The sequence below is a fragment of the Prionailurus viverrinus genome, chromosome A1 (assembly GCF_022837055.1).
Source record: "Prionailurus viverrinus isolate Anna chromosome A1, UM_Priviv_1.0, whole genome shotgun sequence".
In the NCBI taxonomy this organism is placed as follows: domain Eukaryota; kingdom Metazoa; phylum Chordata; class Mammalia; order Carnivora; family Felidae; genus Prionailurus; species Prionailurus viverrinus.
Window position 1 is genome coordinate 207644450 of NC_062561.1, and position 15073 is coordinate 207659522.

The 15073-nt window shown below is 40.6% G+C and overlaps 1 protein-coding gene across 2 annotated transcripts in view; it reads right to left on the reverse strand.

Annotated features, from left to right (window-relative positions):
* The window catches only part of C7 (complement C7), a 57318-nt gene that overhangs the window by 15978 nt on the left and 26267 nt on the right, over positions 1-15073 (reverse strand). For both annotated transcript variants that reach the window (XM_047823315.1, XM_047823323.1), the window contains 6 exons: positions 14262-14505; positions 12020-12130; positions 8258-8424; positions 5551-5779; positions 3489-3660; positions 1672-1759 (listed from right to left, as the gene is read on the reverse strand). In XM_047823315.1, the coding sequence (XP_047679271.1) occupies positions 1672-1759; positions 3489-3660; positions 5551-5779; positions 8258-8424; positions 12020-12130; positions 14262-14505 (1011 nt within the window). The remainder of the gene's footprint in view (positions 1-1671; positions 1760-3488; positions 3661-5550; positions 5780-8257; positions 8425-12019; positions 12131-14261; positions 14506-15073) is intronic.

A 15073-nucleotide genomic window follows, 5' to 3' on the forward strand; every position in this document is an offset into this window, starting at 1 on the left:
CCAGGGGTGGTAAAGAAAATCGGCCTGGGGAAGGGCTGAGAGCTAGGCATTAGCACCTGGCTACTCCAGGCATTAGAACCAAATCCCAAGGTGCCTTCTACTATTCACTGTCAGTCCTGGTCCAGTCTGGCTCCAGTTGGTAGGAAACAAAGGGCCCAGGTTAATACTTGAGTTTGAATAAATTGGGAAAGGACAGTTGATTTGCTTTGGTTCTAGCCAATAGGCCTTCGTCTGCCTGACAGAAGGGACTGTTATAACAGTGTCCAAACTTGGTTCTGTATCAGAACCACTAGTAGCGATTTTAAAAAAAAAAGCACAACTCTTAGGCTCTATCCTAAACCTACAGAATGAGAAAGAAAAAAAAAAAAAAAAAAGGAAGGTAAGGGGCAAGGAGCAATCTCTATTCTTAAGTTCTCTGTGTGACTGTGATGTAGCCCGTCCATGGGGCAGTGTTCAGAACCCCTGCCCTTTACAGGACACCACATGCACTGAAGTTTGGGACAACAGTTCATGGTTTGCTGAAGTATATGAGTTTGTTTGGCCTTGTTCACCAAGCCTGTGTTTCCTTCGGGAACTTAGTAGATTGTGGTGACTGTATTGGGACAGAATGAGTGTTAGAGATGTTGGGCTCATTCCCCTCTGTCCACACACACACACACACACACACACAGAAGCCCTCTTCCATTTCCCAACAGTATCTACATTTGGGGAAACTTCAGCAAAATGTCAGTGTGTGTGTTTAAAGGCCTAGAATTTCAAAGGCAAACCCTCTGAGAAAGCAAGGCTGGCGGCACTGAGAGGGTCCTGACGAAAGCCTCCTACGTGAGCCAGTAGGAGACTTCATTGGAGCTTGAGGCCAAAGCCTCATCATAACAAGCAGTGAGAAGAGCAGAAATTAATATGGCCGCAAGGCCAAGAAAATTCCCTAGAATGACAAGTGGCAGGTGATTTGTGTTCCTTCCTAAACAAGAAAATCACTCCAAGTATAATGACCCATATCTCACCAATGCTGGCAAAATGTCTTATTGGCTTCTGGAATAAACCCAATATTTCTTCCCAAACCCAAAATTTCTGAAAAAAAATTTTTAAAGACATTTCTCAGGATGCCTGGGTGGCTCAGTCAGTTAAGTGTCTCTTGATTTCAGCTCAGGTCATGATCTCACAGTTCATGGGTTCAAGCCCGGCGTCTGACAGCACAGAGCCTGCTTGGGATTCAATCTCTCCTTCTCTCTCTGCCCCTCCCCTGTTCTCTCTCTCTCAAAAATAAATAAATAAACATTTTTTAAAAATCTTTAGAAAGACATTTCTCAGTGGCAAGAATAGAGAAAGTCCTCTTTGCTGCAGAACTTGCTTATGGATTCTTATTTTAGTGTTAAGAATGGAAATGTTTAACAGCCTTCTGGCATGATTACATTTCTAATTTCATTGGGCAGCAGTATTGATTTACCTTACTGCAGAAGATATACTGCCTTCTGCAGAATTCTAATCACCTTGGCCAAAGAAGTAAAGTCACAAACTAAAACCCTTACCACTAAAACTAAAATGCACATATAAACTATTTGTAGCACTATTTCATCATGGAAGAAGGAAATCGATTATGACATTAGGGAGAGAGAGAACTTGGAGCAAAGAGCATATGCAGAGGAAAACAATATATCTTTCATAACCAACTTGAACAAATCCATCTTTCAAGGCAGGAGGTGATGGACAGAATTCTTTTGGAACCAAAGACAAAGGAAAACAATGTGGTTCAAGCAATCTGAAAGGAAAAGGAAACAAAACATAATTAATGTGATGGATTTCCACAGCATAATAAATATTTTGCACCACAGCGAATTTTTCATTAACATCTGAAAGAACTCCATTCCTGTAAACATGCTGATGTGCTATTTTTGTCATTCTCGGGATCAATATCTGATCATATCCTGTGATAGAAAATTCAAACATAAACTACCAAAAAATAGCTACTAAGTCAGTAGTATGAAAAACAAAGAGAAAGAAAAGGAAATAAAAGTCTCTGGACAAAACACCTACTTCATGGGATTTCTAGAGGTCACCTGCCTCAGACCTACTTTTTCTTCGGCTGTCTGGTTCTGAAGTGCCTTTAACACAGAATTGATTCTGGATTAAAAATAAAGGAATTCCTGTTAGTGACCCTGCAAGAAAGGGAACATCTACTCTCTGCTAGGCAACTTGGCAGTTGCTCTATAAATACGCAACATCTCAATGCACCTTCACAGTAACCCTATGAGGTATGCGACGAAAAGAAAGTTTGAATGACTTGTCCAAGATTATAAGGTAAGAAATACCAAGGCTGCATTCATGTTGTAGTCGGTTCGGCTCCTAATGTCATGCTCTTTCTACCTCCTGCAAGGCAATCTCTAGAGGAAGCTCATAATAATGGTAATCCCAGTGACATCCATCATTAAACAATAGTTTTATGGCCTCTGAAGCCAACGTGCCACCAGTACCACCTCCACTCCAGAGATCTGAAATCTGAGGGAAAGCATTACAGAATAGCCCGTGAATGTCACCTCCTTCTCAGCTGAGTTCCTTATACGCTTTCCACACTTTGAGGAAACTCAGAAATGTGAAGTATTGATCATGATTTTCCTCTTTGTACTGGGCAGGAGGAGGAGAACATTCTCTCCCTCCAAGCACCAAGAAGAGTGAGAATTCCTTCAGTGCCTCCGTAGGATGCTCCTTTCCTTCCAGCTTCATGTCTAGTGGCTGGGAAAAGAAGCCCAGTCCATAGAGGACTCCTCTGCTGGAGACCCTCATCCTCCCAGAGATATGTGCCCCGAAGGTAGCTTCTCCTCCTACAGTAATTCCATATGCTCTCCAGCTTCCTAGTCAGGAGACTTGATGAATTTGCAAGGTCCCGGCAAATGGGAAGTTGGTGTCAGACAACTGGGCTAATCAGTCAAGATATTAGCCATCTAGAGCATCTGGCTTTATGCTTAATCCTGAATGAATGAATGAATGAATGAATGAATGAATACATGAATACATGAATAAATGAATGAATAGGATTGGTATATCTGAAGAGTAATACAACTATTAATCAATGCTTACTATGTGCTGGGCACTGTGCTAATCACTTTCTATGCTGAATCTCATTTAATTCTGACATTTTACTATTGTTTTACCTTCTATGATTATACTAATTTTAGAGGTGTTACCAAGGTCACACAGCAAAGTGTTAGATCTGCTTGATGCCAAAGCTGCTGCTCAGATCCCCTTGGCCAGATGACCTTCTAGTTACCCAGCCTTTTGTAACATCTCTATCAGAAAAACTTGAAACACACAAGTGCAAGCTGTCCACACATGCCTTCTTCCTTCAACTGACCCCACTGCTAAAGGCAAAGTCACTGATAAAAATCGTCATTTAATTTTTAAATCTTTTAATAGCAGCAATCACATATTCCATGCTTCTTGCAGAGGGCACTCTATTCTATGCAATTGCCAGGAGATCTGGTCACCATTACCGCAAATGCTGGAGTTCCTCCTCCTCGCATTGCCTGCTTTCTGTTGGCTCTCCAATACAAGACTGCCCGCCTCCACTGGGAGGTGGGTTATTGCATTCTCGGCTCCTTGATTTCTTCCCTTGAACGCAGGGGCCCCAAGAGGACCAGCAACTCCAACCTCCATCAACCCCTCCTGTAAGATAAGAGAAAGACTGTTCAGAAAGTACTTGGAGAGAAAGATTTCAGAGTCTAGTATTAAGCTTCATGCTCAGGCAGTTATTGAGGGAGGGGACAGTCTGGGCACATACTACCTTCACTCTGTTCAGGAGGTCTTCTTCAATGACCATAATGTCTCTGCACATTGACTGGGTTTGTTGATATTAAGGCTGCATCAACGAACTTCTTGCAATTATATCTTAAATTTGTTTATTATTTTAGAACTGTTTCAGAGCATTTTGTCATACCTCATGCCATTCATTTACTTCTCACAAGAATGAATCCGGGTGGGCAGGAAGTCTGTTACCATTCTCATTTGATAGGTATGGGATCTAAGGCAAGGGGGTTAAATGTCATGTCCGGTGCTGCAATGGCTGCCAAGAGTCCTGTCCAGACAGCAACATGGTCTTATGGCCGAGTCCAGGCTCCTCTCATTACAGCAGTTCCTACTGTTAACATTTTTATTGGAAAAGCCATGGTTGGGCATGAGAAGAACATAATCTACTGGGTTCCAGACTGCCAACCTCAGAGCTGGCACTGTGCAAAATGAGGAAATGCATAAGAAGGAGAAATGCTTTTACCTCCTGTCAACATCCTTCAGTCTGCAGGCACTTCCTCAACCCAGCCTGGCCACCTTCCAACTCAGGGCCGATTCATGACCAGCGGTGCTTTTAGAATTTTCCCCCATCATATACCTTGGGGTAGGCAAGAGAGAACTTGCACTATATTCTAAGAACTTGGCTTTCCTGGTTACAAACAGATCTCAGAGACCATGCTCCTGAAACATTACTTCCAATTGATAGATGGTTTTGTTTACTGCTCCTTACCTATTTCTACCGTGTAGCCTACATCCGTCTCTCCTCCACTCGGCACCCACCCCTCAGTATCATACACACCAAAACTAAACTAATGTGATTATATCTTCCAATGAGTTTCCTTATACTTTCTTCCATAATTAGAAATTGAGTTAATAAAGTAGTCCTCTGAGTATATTAACAGGGGTAACAATAGCTTGATATATTATGATCGCTACCCCAATCCTTACCAGCAGGGGGAGCTTCCATTTTATCAAATAATAGGAAATCCAAGCCACAAAGGAATGAAATCAAAGTGGTAGAATTTCAATTTACCAGACAGGCTACTTGGGAAGACATTTGGAGGCAAGGAGGCTTTCCTGACGCTTGTCTACAAGCAATCATAGTTCAGTCATGTATTCATTCATTCATCAAACATTTGTTAAGTGACTTCTATGAATCAAGCCTTGTTGGGCTCTGGGAATAAAAAAAAGGAATCACAGCCCTGACCTTAAGAAATGAGTTTTCTAGAGGAGAGAGGCATATAAATAAATACAAAACTGTCCCACACTTTGTCTACTCATAAAGTCAAACTTCACATAGTTCTGTGTGAACTGACGTGCCTCTAAAGCACCAAGCCTTCAGTTGAGCACATTCAGCGGATGTTCATAAAGTACTTGTGAGTAATTGATTGATAAAACATAATACAAAATAGAAATAGAGATATTTCAAAGAGCTTGCGATTGGAAAGGTTAAGCCATGTGCACACTAGCTGCACAGACCTGTTACGACAAAACCTCAATGAGCTGACTATGGCATAAAAGAGAGACGTGTTTTAGGCATTAATCTATTCTAATGGAGAACAGGGAATGGAGGGCATGGTGGGTCTATTCATTAAGACAAGAAAACAGAGACAGCAGAGGGCCTTAACCCCCTTGCTAGAACCCAGAAGTGCAATAGGAAGGGAGACACTAAATTAATACACAAAGAAGCATGATCTCAGGGATCAGCAGAAAAGAGTGATTCCTTTTTCATAGTGTCCAGCATAACTAGCAAAAACTCAGCACACTGACCTGCTTCATTTCCCACGAGGACTCCTTGCTCACAAGCCACACCAAATGTGTATGGTTTGCAATGGCACTGACACTGGGTCCCCTCGACGGTGGCAATGCCGCCATTTTGACAAGGTTGGCAATGGCAGGGGTCAAATTCATCCAGATATTCCTCAAGAGCCCGCTTCAGGTATAGTCTTTTCACAGAGGCACAGGGTACTTCCTTTACCAGCTCATACAGAGGGGTCAGCTATACAGATAAAGACATCATGGTCAGTATATCAGGGTTTTAGGCAAGAATATTTTTCTCCTGGCATTTAGGCTGAATCTCCATTAAAATAAAAATCAAAAGCCACTCTCATCTTAATTCCAATTATTTCTTGTTCAAATAAAAAGAAAGCAATTCATTTTCTTTGCAAGACAAAGGGAAAAATAGGAGCGAACAGGGAAGGAATATTTTTTGTATCTTGCATAAAATTTTTCAAAACCAACAGGACATTCATTTTCTAGTTATTGAAAGATTATTTTGAAGGAAGTACATTTCTACCCTTGCAGAGGGCAAAAGAAAAGGAAATGCACTTAAATTACAGTGAAGAAGCAAGTGCAATTAAATTTAAGATTAAATACCCAGCTCTAAGAGACTTAGCATGTCTCTTAGCAGAGACCATGACTCTTTCTTCCTGACAAAATTTAAAACAGACAGACATTACTTCTCTGTGTTGAATATGTCTGATGAAAAGCAGCTTGGAGCCCCTAGATGTGCTGGCTAAGCTTTAACAATCTGCTCTCCTAAGAACAAAAATGCTCTGATTTGTAGCATTTGCCAATTTCTGCAGTATAACTACTCTTCCCATGGCCGATTTCAGGTTGCCACTGGGATGCCAGTGACTATGGAGTCGGGAAGAGATAGGCACCTTTGGCTGTTATGAGGGTCCATCTTGAGCTGGCTACAGCATACCACTGGAGTAGGAGGATAACTTACAGACCCAGCCACATCTCTCTCCGTCTCTGCCCAAACTCTCTCACGCTGCATTATAAAAGAACTGACTGGATGGCATTGCGTGAACGTATACCTATAATAAGTTAGCACAGCTATGATAGTGACAGTCCTATGTGGAGAAATGCAGAGTTGAGAATGAGAAGGAATGTCTGATCCTCCCTAATCAACAATTTAGAATTTTTTAAGATTTGTAACGGGGCACTGGTATTGAAAATAGGTCATTGTGAATATCGATGGTGGCACGTTATGATAAGACCTCCAGGAAAACTGGCCTCTTCCTTTTACCCTTACTTAGAGGCAAATGGGTGGATATGGTGTTGGGAGGGTGCTTAAGAAGCTTTTGTAATTTGGGGGGGAGGGGGCGGATTATAAAATGTGTCCAAGTCAAGTTTCACCTGAGACATTTCTTTTTTTTTTTTTTTTAATTTTTTTTTTCAACATTTATTTATTTTGGGGACAGAGAGAGACAGAGCATGAACGGGGGAGGGGCAGAGAGAGAGGGAGACACAGAATCGGAAACAGGCTCCAGGCTCCGAGCCATCAGCCCAGAGCCTGAGGCGGGGCTCGAACTCACGGACCGTGAGATCGTGACCTGGCTGAAGTCGGACGCTTAACCGCCTGCGCCACCCAGGTGCCCCAACCTGAGACATTTCTTGACTCCCATGACAAAGAATAGATCATAGAATCAGTTCTGCCACAGCACTTGTTTTGAAAGGGTAAATTTGTTCCACTGGGATGGATGTGTTAGGGAACACCATGAACATATCACAAATTTCATACAATTTCATCTGTAAGAAAAACCAGGTGAACCCAGAAAAGTGGACACAACTGAACCAACATAGGAATACACAAAACACACACACACACAAGCACACACTTCAAGCATCCACGCGGTTCACCACCTGTGTAATATACTACACCCATCCACATCTGATGCAGGAACCGTCTGTCCTCTGGCAGCTCTCCTCCTGCCACTTCCCAATAATTCAAAGGCTCTAACCCACCCAGCACCCAGCAAGCTTCAAGTCTTTTTCTAAGAATTGTGCTACATTAATATGTATGCGTTTCTTAACAATTTAACACATACAAAGCTATACTATTGTTTTTACTGATGCCTATTTTTTTTTAATGAGTGTCATAGATCAAGTTTTTGAGTATTGTGTCCTTAATCCATTTTCCCCATAAGCCAGGGGGTCTTCATTGTGCAATTCTGTCTAGCTGTCTGATTTTAGGAACACATACGTAGCATTATGACAGAAGTGACTGTATCAATAAAACATCCTAAAATTCTGCCAGTCAGATTTGTTCTATTTTAATTTACATGTCTCCAAGAGCCTACATGCCATGGCCAGAGGAACAAAGGTGATCTGATGAGACAGTAGACAAGCCTAAATGCCTTCCTCTTGCAAGAATCTATAATTCCTCTGAATTAGAGACCAAGGAAAACATAATCAAATTTAGGTCAAAAGCTTAAAATGCAAATTTTGTTACTAATTTCTCTTGGGATTTACAAGACATTTAACCTTTACAATTGAAATATGGACATGCAAGATAATGAATCTTCTGTTTCTTATCATTATGTATGCACTCATTTTGCTATACAAAACATAATTGGGATACAAAAATGCCAATTACAGCTGTCTCTGTTTAACCACCTTGATTTAATCTCATTTTCCCAATGCGAATAAACATGTCTGCTTTGTGTGCTCTCAACAGAGCAGGACATACCTTTTGTTTTATGACTTGGGGAAGACCAGTCACAGATTCCGCCCACGAAGCATATCGCTCTTTGTTTCCAGCAGGATTGTCCAGCTCCAGGAAACTGAGGCCAGACACGAAGCCCGAACTGCCCCCCCTGACAAATGGGGTCCCTCGCAGAACATTGCTTTGAGTTCCTATACGAGGAGAAATCAAGTGAAATAGGTCAGGATGCACAAAGGAAACAAAGAGAAGAATAAAAAAGTGAAATATCTCTCAAGTACTAAAACACAACCCATCCTATTCTGGTAAAGGACAAACTATGGACACAATGAAAACATCAGTGATTGCCAGCAGTGGTGGGTGGGAGGAGTAAATAGTTGGAGCATGGAGGATTGTTAGAACAGTGAAATTGCTCTACATCACACTATCATGGTAGACACATGGCATTATACATTTGTCCAAGCCCATAGAATGTATAACACCAAGAAGGAACCCTAACATAAACTATGCACTTTGGGCAATGATGATATGTGAACGTAGATTCATCACTTAGAACAAATGCACTCCCGTGGTGGAGGATGCTGAGAGTGGGGAGGCCTTAGTTTCTGACAGGGGTATATGGAAACTCTTCGTACTTTTTGCTCGATTGTGCTGTAAATCTGAAACGACTCTCAAAAATATCTATTAAAAGGAAAAAGAAAAGAAAAACACGATCATTACCTGACAGTAGATGATATTAGGGAATTATTGTTCATATTCTTAATGTTCTTAGTATAATAAGAACATTATGTTATACAGGAGACTATCTTATTTATTAGGAAATAAATATATATTTTGGGATGAAGCATCATGGAATGTGTTTCTAAATGGTTCAGCTAGGGGCGCCTGGGTGGCTCATTCGGTTAAGCGTCCAACTTTGGCTCTGGTCATGATCTCGCAGTTTGTGATTTCAAGCCCCACATAGGGCTCTGTGCTGACAGCTCAGAGCCTGGAGATTGCTTGGGATTCTGTTTCTCCCTCTCTGACCCCACCCCGCTCACACTCTCTGTCTGTCTGTCTGTCTCTCTCAAAAATAAAATAAACATTTAAAAAAAATTTTTTAATAAAAATAAAAATAAATGGGGGGGAGTTCATTGCATCTGGAATATTAACTAAGCAAAAAAGCTATTAATTAACAGGCATACATTAACACATGAAAAGTGTTCTAAACAGTAAATACCAATTAAATTCTTTTCAGCATTTAAGTGCCTTATAATTTCAGAAATATTTTTGTCTCCATTTGTAATTGATTTTTATGCTGGTCATGACTGGAAATTCCTAACTTGCAAACCAGATTTGGGGTGATCTTTAGTTCATTTCTTTTAATGAAAATTTGCAATTTCATAAAATTTTGCAAACTCAAAAACTGTACATTTATCAGAAATTATTAAAGCCTAGGGTGCCTGGGTGCCTCAGTCTGTTAAGCATCTGACTGGCTCAGGTCATGATCTCACAGTTTGTGAGTTGGAGCTCCGAGACAGGCTCTGTGCTGACAGCGCAGAGCCTGCTTGGGATTCTCTCTCTTTCCCTCTTTCTCTGCCCCTCCCCTGCTCTCTCTGTTTCTCTCTCAAAATAAATAAATGAACTTTAAAAAAAAGAAACTTAAAAAAAAAGAAATTATTAAAGCCCGGTGTTTTTGACAAATTGCTGGAGTGCGTCCTCATTGTCATTGTTAGCTCTGGTTTTGATATGCACATAGTCACCCTTTTAAGGCAGCTTATCACAACTAAGTTCAGTCCCTCCGCTACCCGGAGCCGAATCATCTGGAGTGACTACACATTTCTGAGCTTCAACACCCACTAAGAGAACAGCTGGGAGGAGAGCCTTGGAACCAGCATCTTAACAACTTCCCGGGTAATCCCTGCGTATAGTAAAGTTGGAGAAATCACCGCCTGCCCTGGCACACCTGTTTATGAATTACAGATTCTGAGAAATCCGTTTTAATTTTATTTTTAAGCCTGTATCCTCTCTCTCCATACCTCAGGGAGCTCTCTGCTCCCTCTGGCCCTCTTCCCCCAGACAAGCAGCATGGTGCGACAATCAAGAGCCCAGACTGTGAAGCCACACATCATGCCTTTGAATCTCATGTCTGCCGCTTACCAAACGTGATCGTGGGCAATCTTTCTGTCACTCAGAGTCCCTGTCTGTATAATGAGAATATGAATAATACCTAGCTATGTGTGTTATGTGTGCGTTAAACACAACATCAAATAAAATCGGTGAGCAGCTTCCAGTAGCCAGCCCAGCTGATAACTGATGTCTCTATCTTCCCAAAGCTCCCACTCATCTCTATTTCCAGATCACGATATTTCCATCTCTTTCAAAAGCATGTCCTCCTGGGGCACATGGGTGGCTCGGTCGGCTGGGTGTCCGACTCTTGATTTCAGCTCAGGCCATGACCTAACAGTTTGTGATTTCGAGCCCCACATCAGCGTTGGATTGGGATTCTTTCCCTCTCCCTCTCTCTCTGCCCTTCCTCTGCTCATGAATATTCTCTCTCTCTATCCCTCTCTCTCTCAAATAAATAAACTTAAAAAAAATTTAAAAAACAAAAACAAAAACATGTCCTCTTCCTCTGTCATGCCAACTCCACGAAGACAGGCATTTTCTCCGGCATGTCACTGCTTGTACCCCAGTGCCTAGAACAAATCCTTGCATGTACCACAGGCTCCATAAACAGCTGATGAATGAAGGAAGTGAATGAGTAAATACACCTGGTTTCATTCCTCTGTCTTCGTCCTTCCTACAGTCATCTGCCAATATCCCAAGAATCCCCACTTCCTCAGGAAGAACTCTGGCATCTGGGTCAGTCTTTACCTTTGCCCCAATTTATGCTGTCACCGAGAATTTAAGCTCTAGTACCTGCTCAGTCCATTGCTACCACACTAAGAAGCTCACTGTAAGGCAAGTTAAGTTGTAATCACCAAATTCAATGAACAGTCTCCAGCCCTTCTCTTACTTAACTTCTGTCTAGAATTTCTCTTTATTGACTTCTCTTTCTCCTTTATTTTTAATGTTACTGATCTTTTCTGGTTCTTTTTTTTTTTTTTTTTTTTTTTTAAGTAGGCTTTTGGCCCAAACTCACGACCCTGAGATCAAGAGTTGCATGCTCTACCAAACTGAGGCAGCCAGGCACCTCTTCGCTGATTCTTATCCTGTCAGATTATCCCTTCTCAGTCCCTCTTCTTTCTCTACAACTTGATCTTTTAACCTTTCATTTAATCACTTCCTGTACTAAATCCTTTAATGGTACCCCCTTGTTACCAGAATGAAATCCAAATTCCTTAACAGGGCATCTAGACACAATCTAAATCAGGTTTTTTTTTTCCAGTTCCTTTCTAATCACTCAAAGAATAGCACACCACCTTCCCCACTCCCTCTGCCATCACCACGACCACCACCACCACCAGCAGCAGCATCTGAGCATCCATGTCAGAGTGGAACTAAATCTCTCCTGTTGGTGTCCTTTTTCTAGGCTGGATTGCCAACTGTCACTGCAGGTGGAAAAGGTAGTATATGCTGAGGACACATCTACAGTGCCCAGGAGATACCCAGTGAACTTTCCATGGCAGTGTCTCACTGTCATGACATATGAAAGAGAGAGCAGAGGCAAAAATAACCAAATACATTTTTAAAAACACAAGATAGAACACCTGATAAAATCTCAAAGGACCTTGAGGCCAGGAATTAACCACAAGAGAGAGGGATGGAGATTAAGCTTGTAATGCAAATTGCCCCCTTCTTATTTACCTGAATCTGATTTTAAGGCATCTTCCAGCTCCTTGCATTTGCCCTTTGATGACGAATACAAAAATTTGAAACTTGATGAAGTACATGTCTTTATATCTGTTGAACTAAGACCTGAGGGAAAAGTTTTAAAGGTTTTATTTCTGCATTTGTTAAACACGTCTTTTGAGATGCAGCCAGGTGGGAGGATAGGGATACTCTACTATTGTGGCCATCTAATCAAGAGTGATATGATAGGGACATTTTCAAGTGCTGTAGGAGGATCAAGGGTCAGAAAAAGGAATTTTTTTTTTGTTATTAAACAAAATAACACTACATGCATACACTTAGGAATGAAGCATCGTGTGTCTGAAACTTACTTTCAAATGATTCAGCAAATTTTGGCTTCTATTATCTTGGATCAGAGAGAGGAGACTGGGGTGATTTCTACATGAAACAGTGGAAGGAACACCCGGAACAGTGATATCTTTGACCCACATACAGTCAGCTTCTCAAGTATGAAGCAAACAGATAAAAGTAGGCATGTGATGGTCCCAGTCCACCTACTGGAAACCCCAAAAGCTGGGTTCTGATTCTATAGTAATTAATTCCTAAAACCTCAGGTCTACTGCCTCAATCTCTTGATTTTAATATGCTTACTATCTCTAGTTTCTAACAATTCCTTCCCATAACTCATAACCTCAGAATGTAACAATTTCTACTCATTATCAAATGGAGTTTTGCCAGTGCATTTTTTAAAGAAGGATAGAAAATAATAAGTGTGGAAATATATTTTTCTTATATAATTTTGCTAACTGTATTGTAATAATCTCAGTATTTCTTAAGGAATAATTGGGGGATCTATTACATCTCAGGAGTTTTGATTATATTTCAGTTAGAACTTTTAGGAAGGACAGAAACTTCTCAAGAGTAAAATTTTTACTTAAAAAATATGCTTTGACCAAATTGGAAAGCTTTAATAAAATTCTCCCCCATTTCTTTAAGTGCTAAGGAATAAATGGTTGGGAGGCAGTGAAACTAAGTTTAGATCAAGCCACTTGCTGGATTAATTTTCCAAAGAAATATTGTCCCTGTCATTGCTACAAAAAAAAACTTGTGCTTATACATCATTTCCAATCAGGGAAGTTAGAAAAGTTCAAATTCTAGTTAAATCTTAACTGATAACAAAAAAACTAAGCCCATTGGGGGGAAAAAAGCCAATGGAAACATAGAAAAATATTGTAATTCACCCACAAGGGAAGGTTACAAGATTTCCTCTGAATCTCATGTAGTAAGTGTTATTCTCCTCCAAGGTTGTAAGGGAGCCTTGACTGAAGAGAAAGACCCTGAAGAGGTGATTTGGAATGGAGAAGGAAGTGTGGACATCAGCTGAAGGACAAAGTTGGGAAGAAGTAGGTTTGACTTGGAATATTAGTAAACCAGCCAAAAGGTCTTTGGAGAGAAGGAATGGACACTAAGACACCACCCTCTACCCTCCCACATCGGGACACATGGTGAGGACTGTCCTCTTACTATGGGGTCCAAAAAATCATGAACTCCGTGGTGTGCACTGATTCTAACAAAAATCAGGCCATTCTAGCAACAACATAGCATAAGGAAAAAGTTCAGCTGACTTGGGAGCAAGTTAGACCTCCTTACAACCCATATGCCCTTGGGTGAGTCTTATCTAACACTGACTCTCCATGTCTCAGTCTGTGGGACAGGAATTATAGTGGCCATCTCTCTGGGTAGCGGTGAGGATCATTGCTAACATGTAACTTGCCTCTTGTAAGAAAGGCATCCAACAAATTCAAGCCATAAGAATTAGGTAGTTAGCAAACTTGTGATATCCAGAGCAGGTTTTTTTTAAAGGAATGTGAGTGGCAACGAACAGAGGTAAATAAAATACTTCTTTAAAACATTTTGATTTCTGAAATATAATACCTTATTAGCTTTTCCTCAAAGAATATTACTTAAGCTGAGAAATGGAAAACATTAAAAAGTATTCTAAAAATCCAATCAATACCTCCTGGAGACAGCCAGTAATGATGATGGTTATCTCACATTTCAGGGTACTAGCCAAAAGAGTAGGCAGTTGGAAGAGTTTGAGTAGATTATAATGGATTCACACCACTTTGGATTCCTTTGCAATTTAATCTCTATTTGTCATACTTTAAATCTCTAAAAGTTTAAGCTAACTACATGTTATTTCCCCCATTAAAATTCCTGCAATGCTTGTAGTTAATAAATTTTTTTAATACTCTACCACTTTCTTTGATTTTTTCTGGATCCACATAAAATAGAATTTTGTACTCTCCTCCTAAGGACCCAGACTGCAGATAATGTGTCCCATACTGGTCGATTAATCTTCGGTAGGCACCGTAGTCATACAGAGAGGGAAGGTAGGAGAGTTCCTTCCAGAAGGGCTCAGCAAGTTGTAAAAATTCTGGATTGTTATTGATAAACTGAGCCACTTCCACAGTGTTCTGGACAACCAACAATTGATGACTCTATGGGAAGAAGGAAGAATAAAAGGAGTGTTAGTTTGAAGATAAAAAGTCAGTGAAATTACTTTCCTGTTCAATGTCTCCATCAACTGCCACCTCCAACCCAAACTATATGAATTTTTATTTTTGATGCATGATGAGGTCTTTTCTGGGCTCACTCACCTGAAGCAATCTAAAGAGTTTTTGGAATGCCAAATAGGAATATCTGAGTGATACATAATTTCTTACATATATGGCCTTTAAAATCTCAACTAGAAAAAAAGCATCATCTTCATTCCCTACTAAACAAGCTCACAAATAGGTATATAAAATAATGTGTCCCTAAGGACTATACATTGACAATGACTTATAGGTAAGGTGAACATATAATTTATATCTCATACTATGGTTCCTCACTTTATAATGAGGTTTTTTTTTTAATTTTAGTGTAATTTACATACTATGTTATATTAGTTGCAGGTGTACAATATAGTGATTCAACAATTCCATATGTCACCTGGTGCTCATCACAAGTGCACTCCTTAATCCCCATCACCTGTTTCACCCATCCCCCCCACCTGCCTCCCTTCTG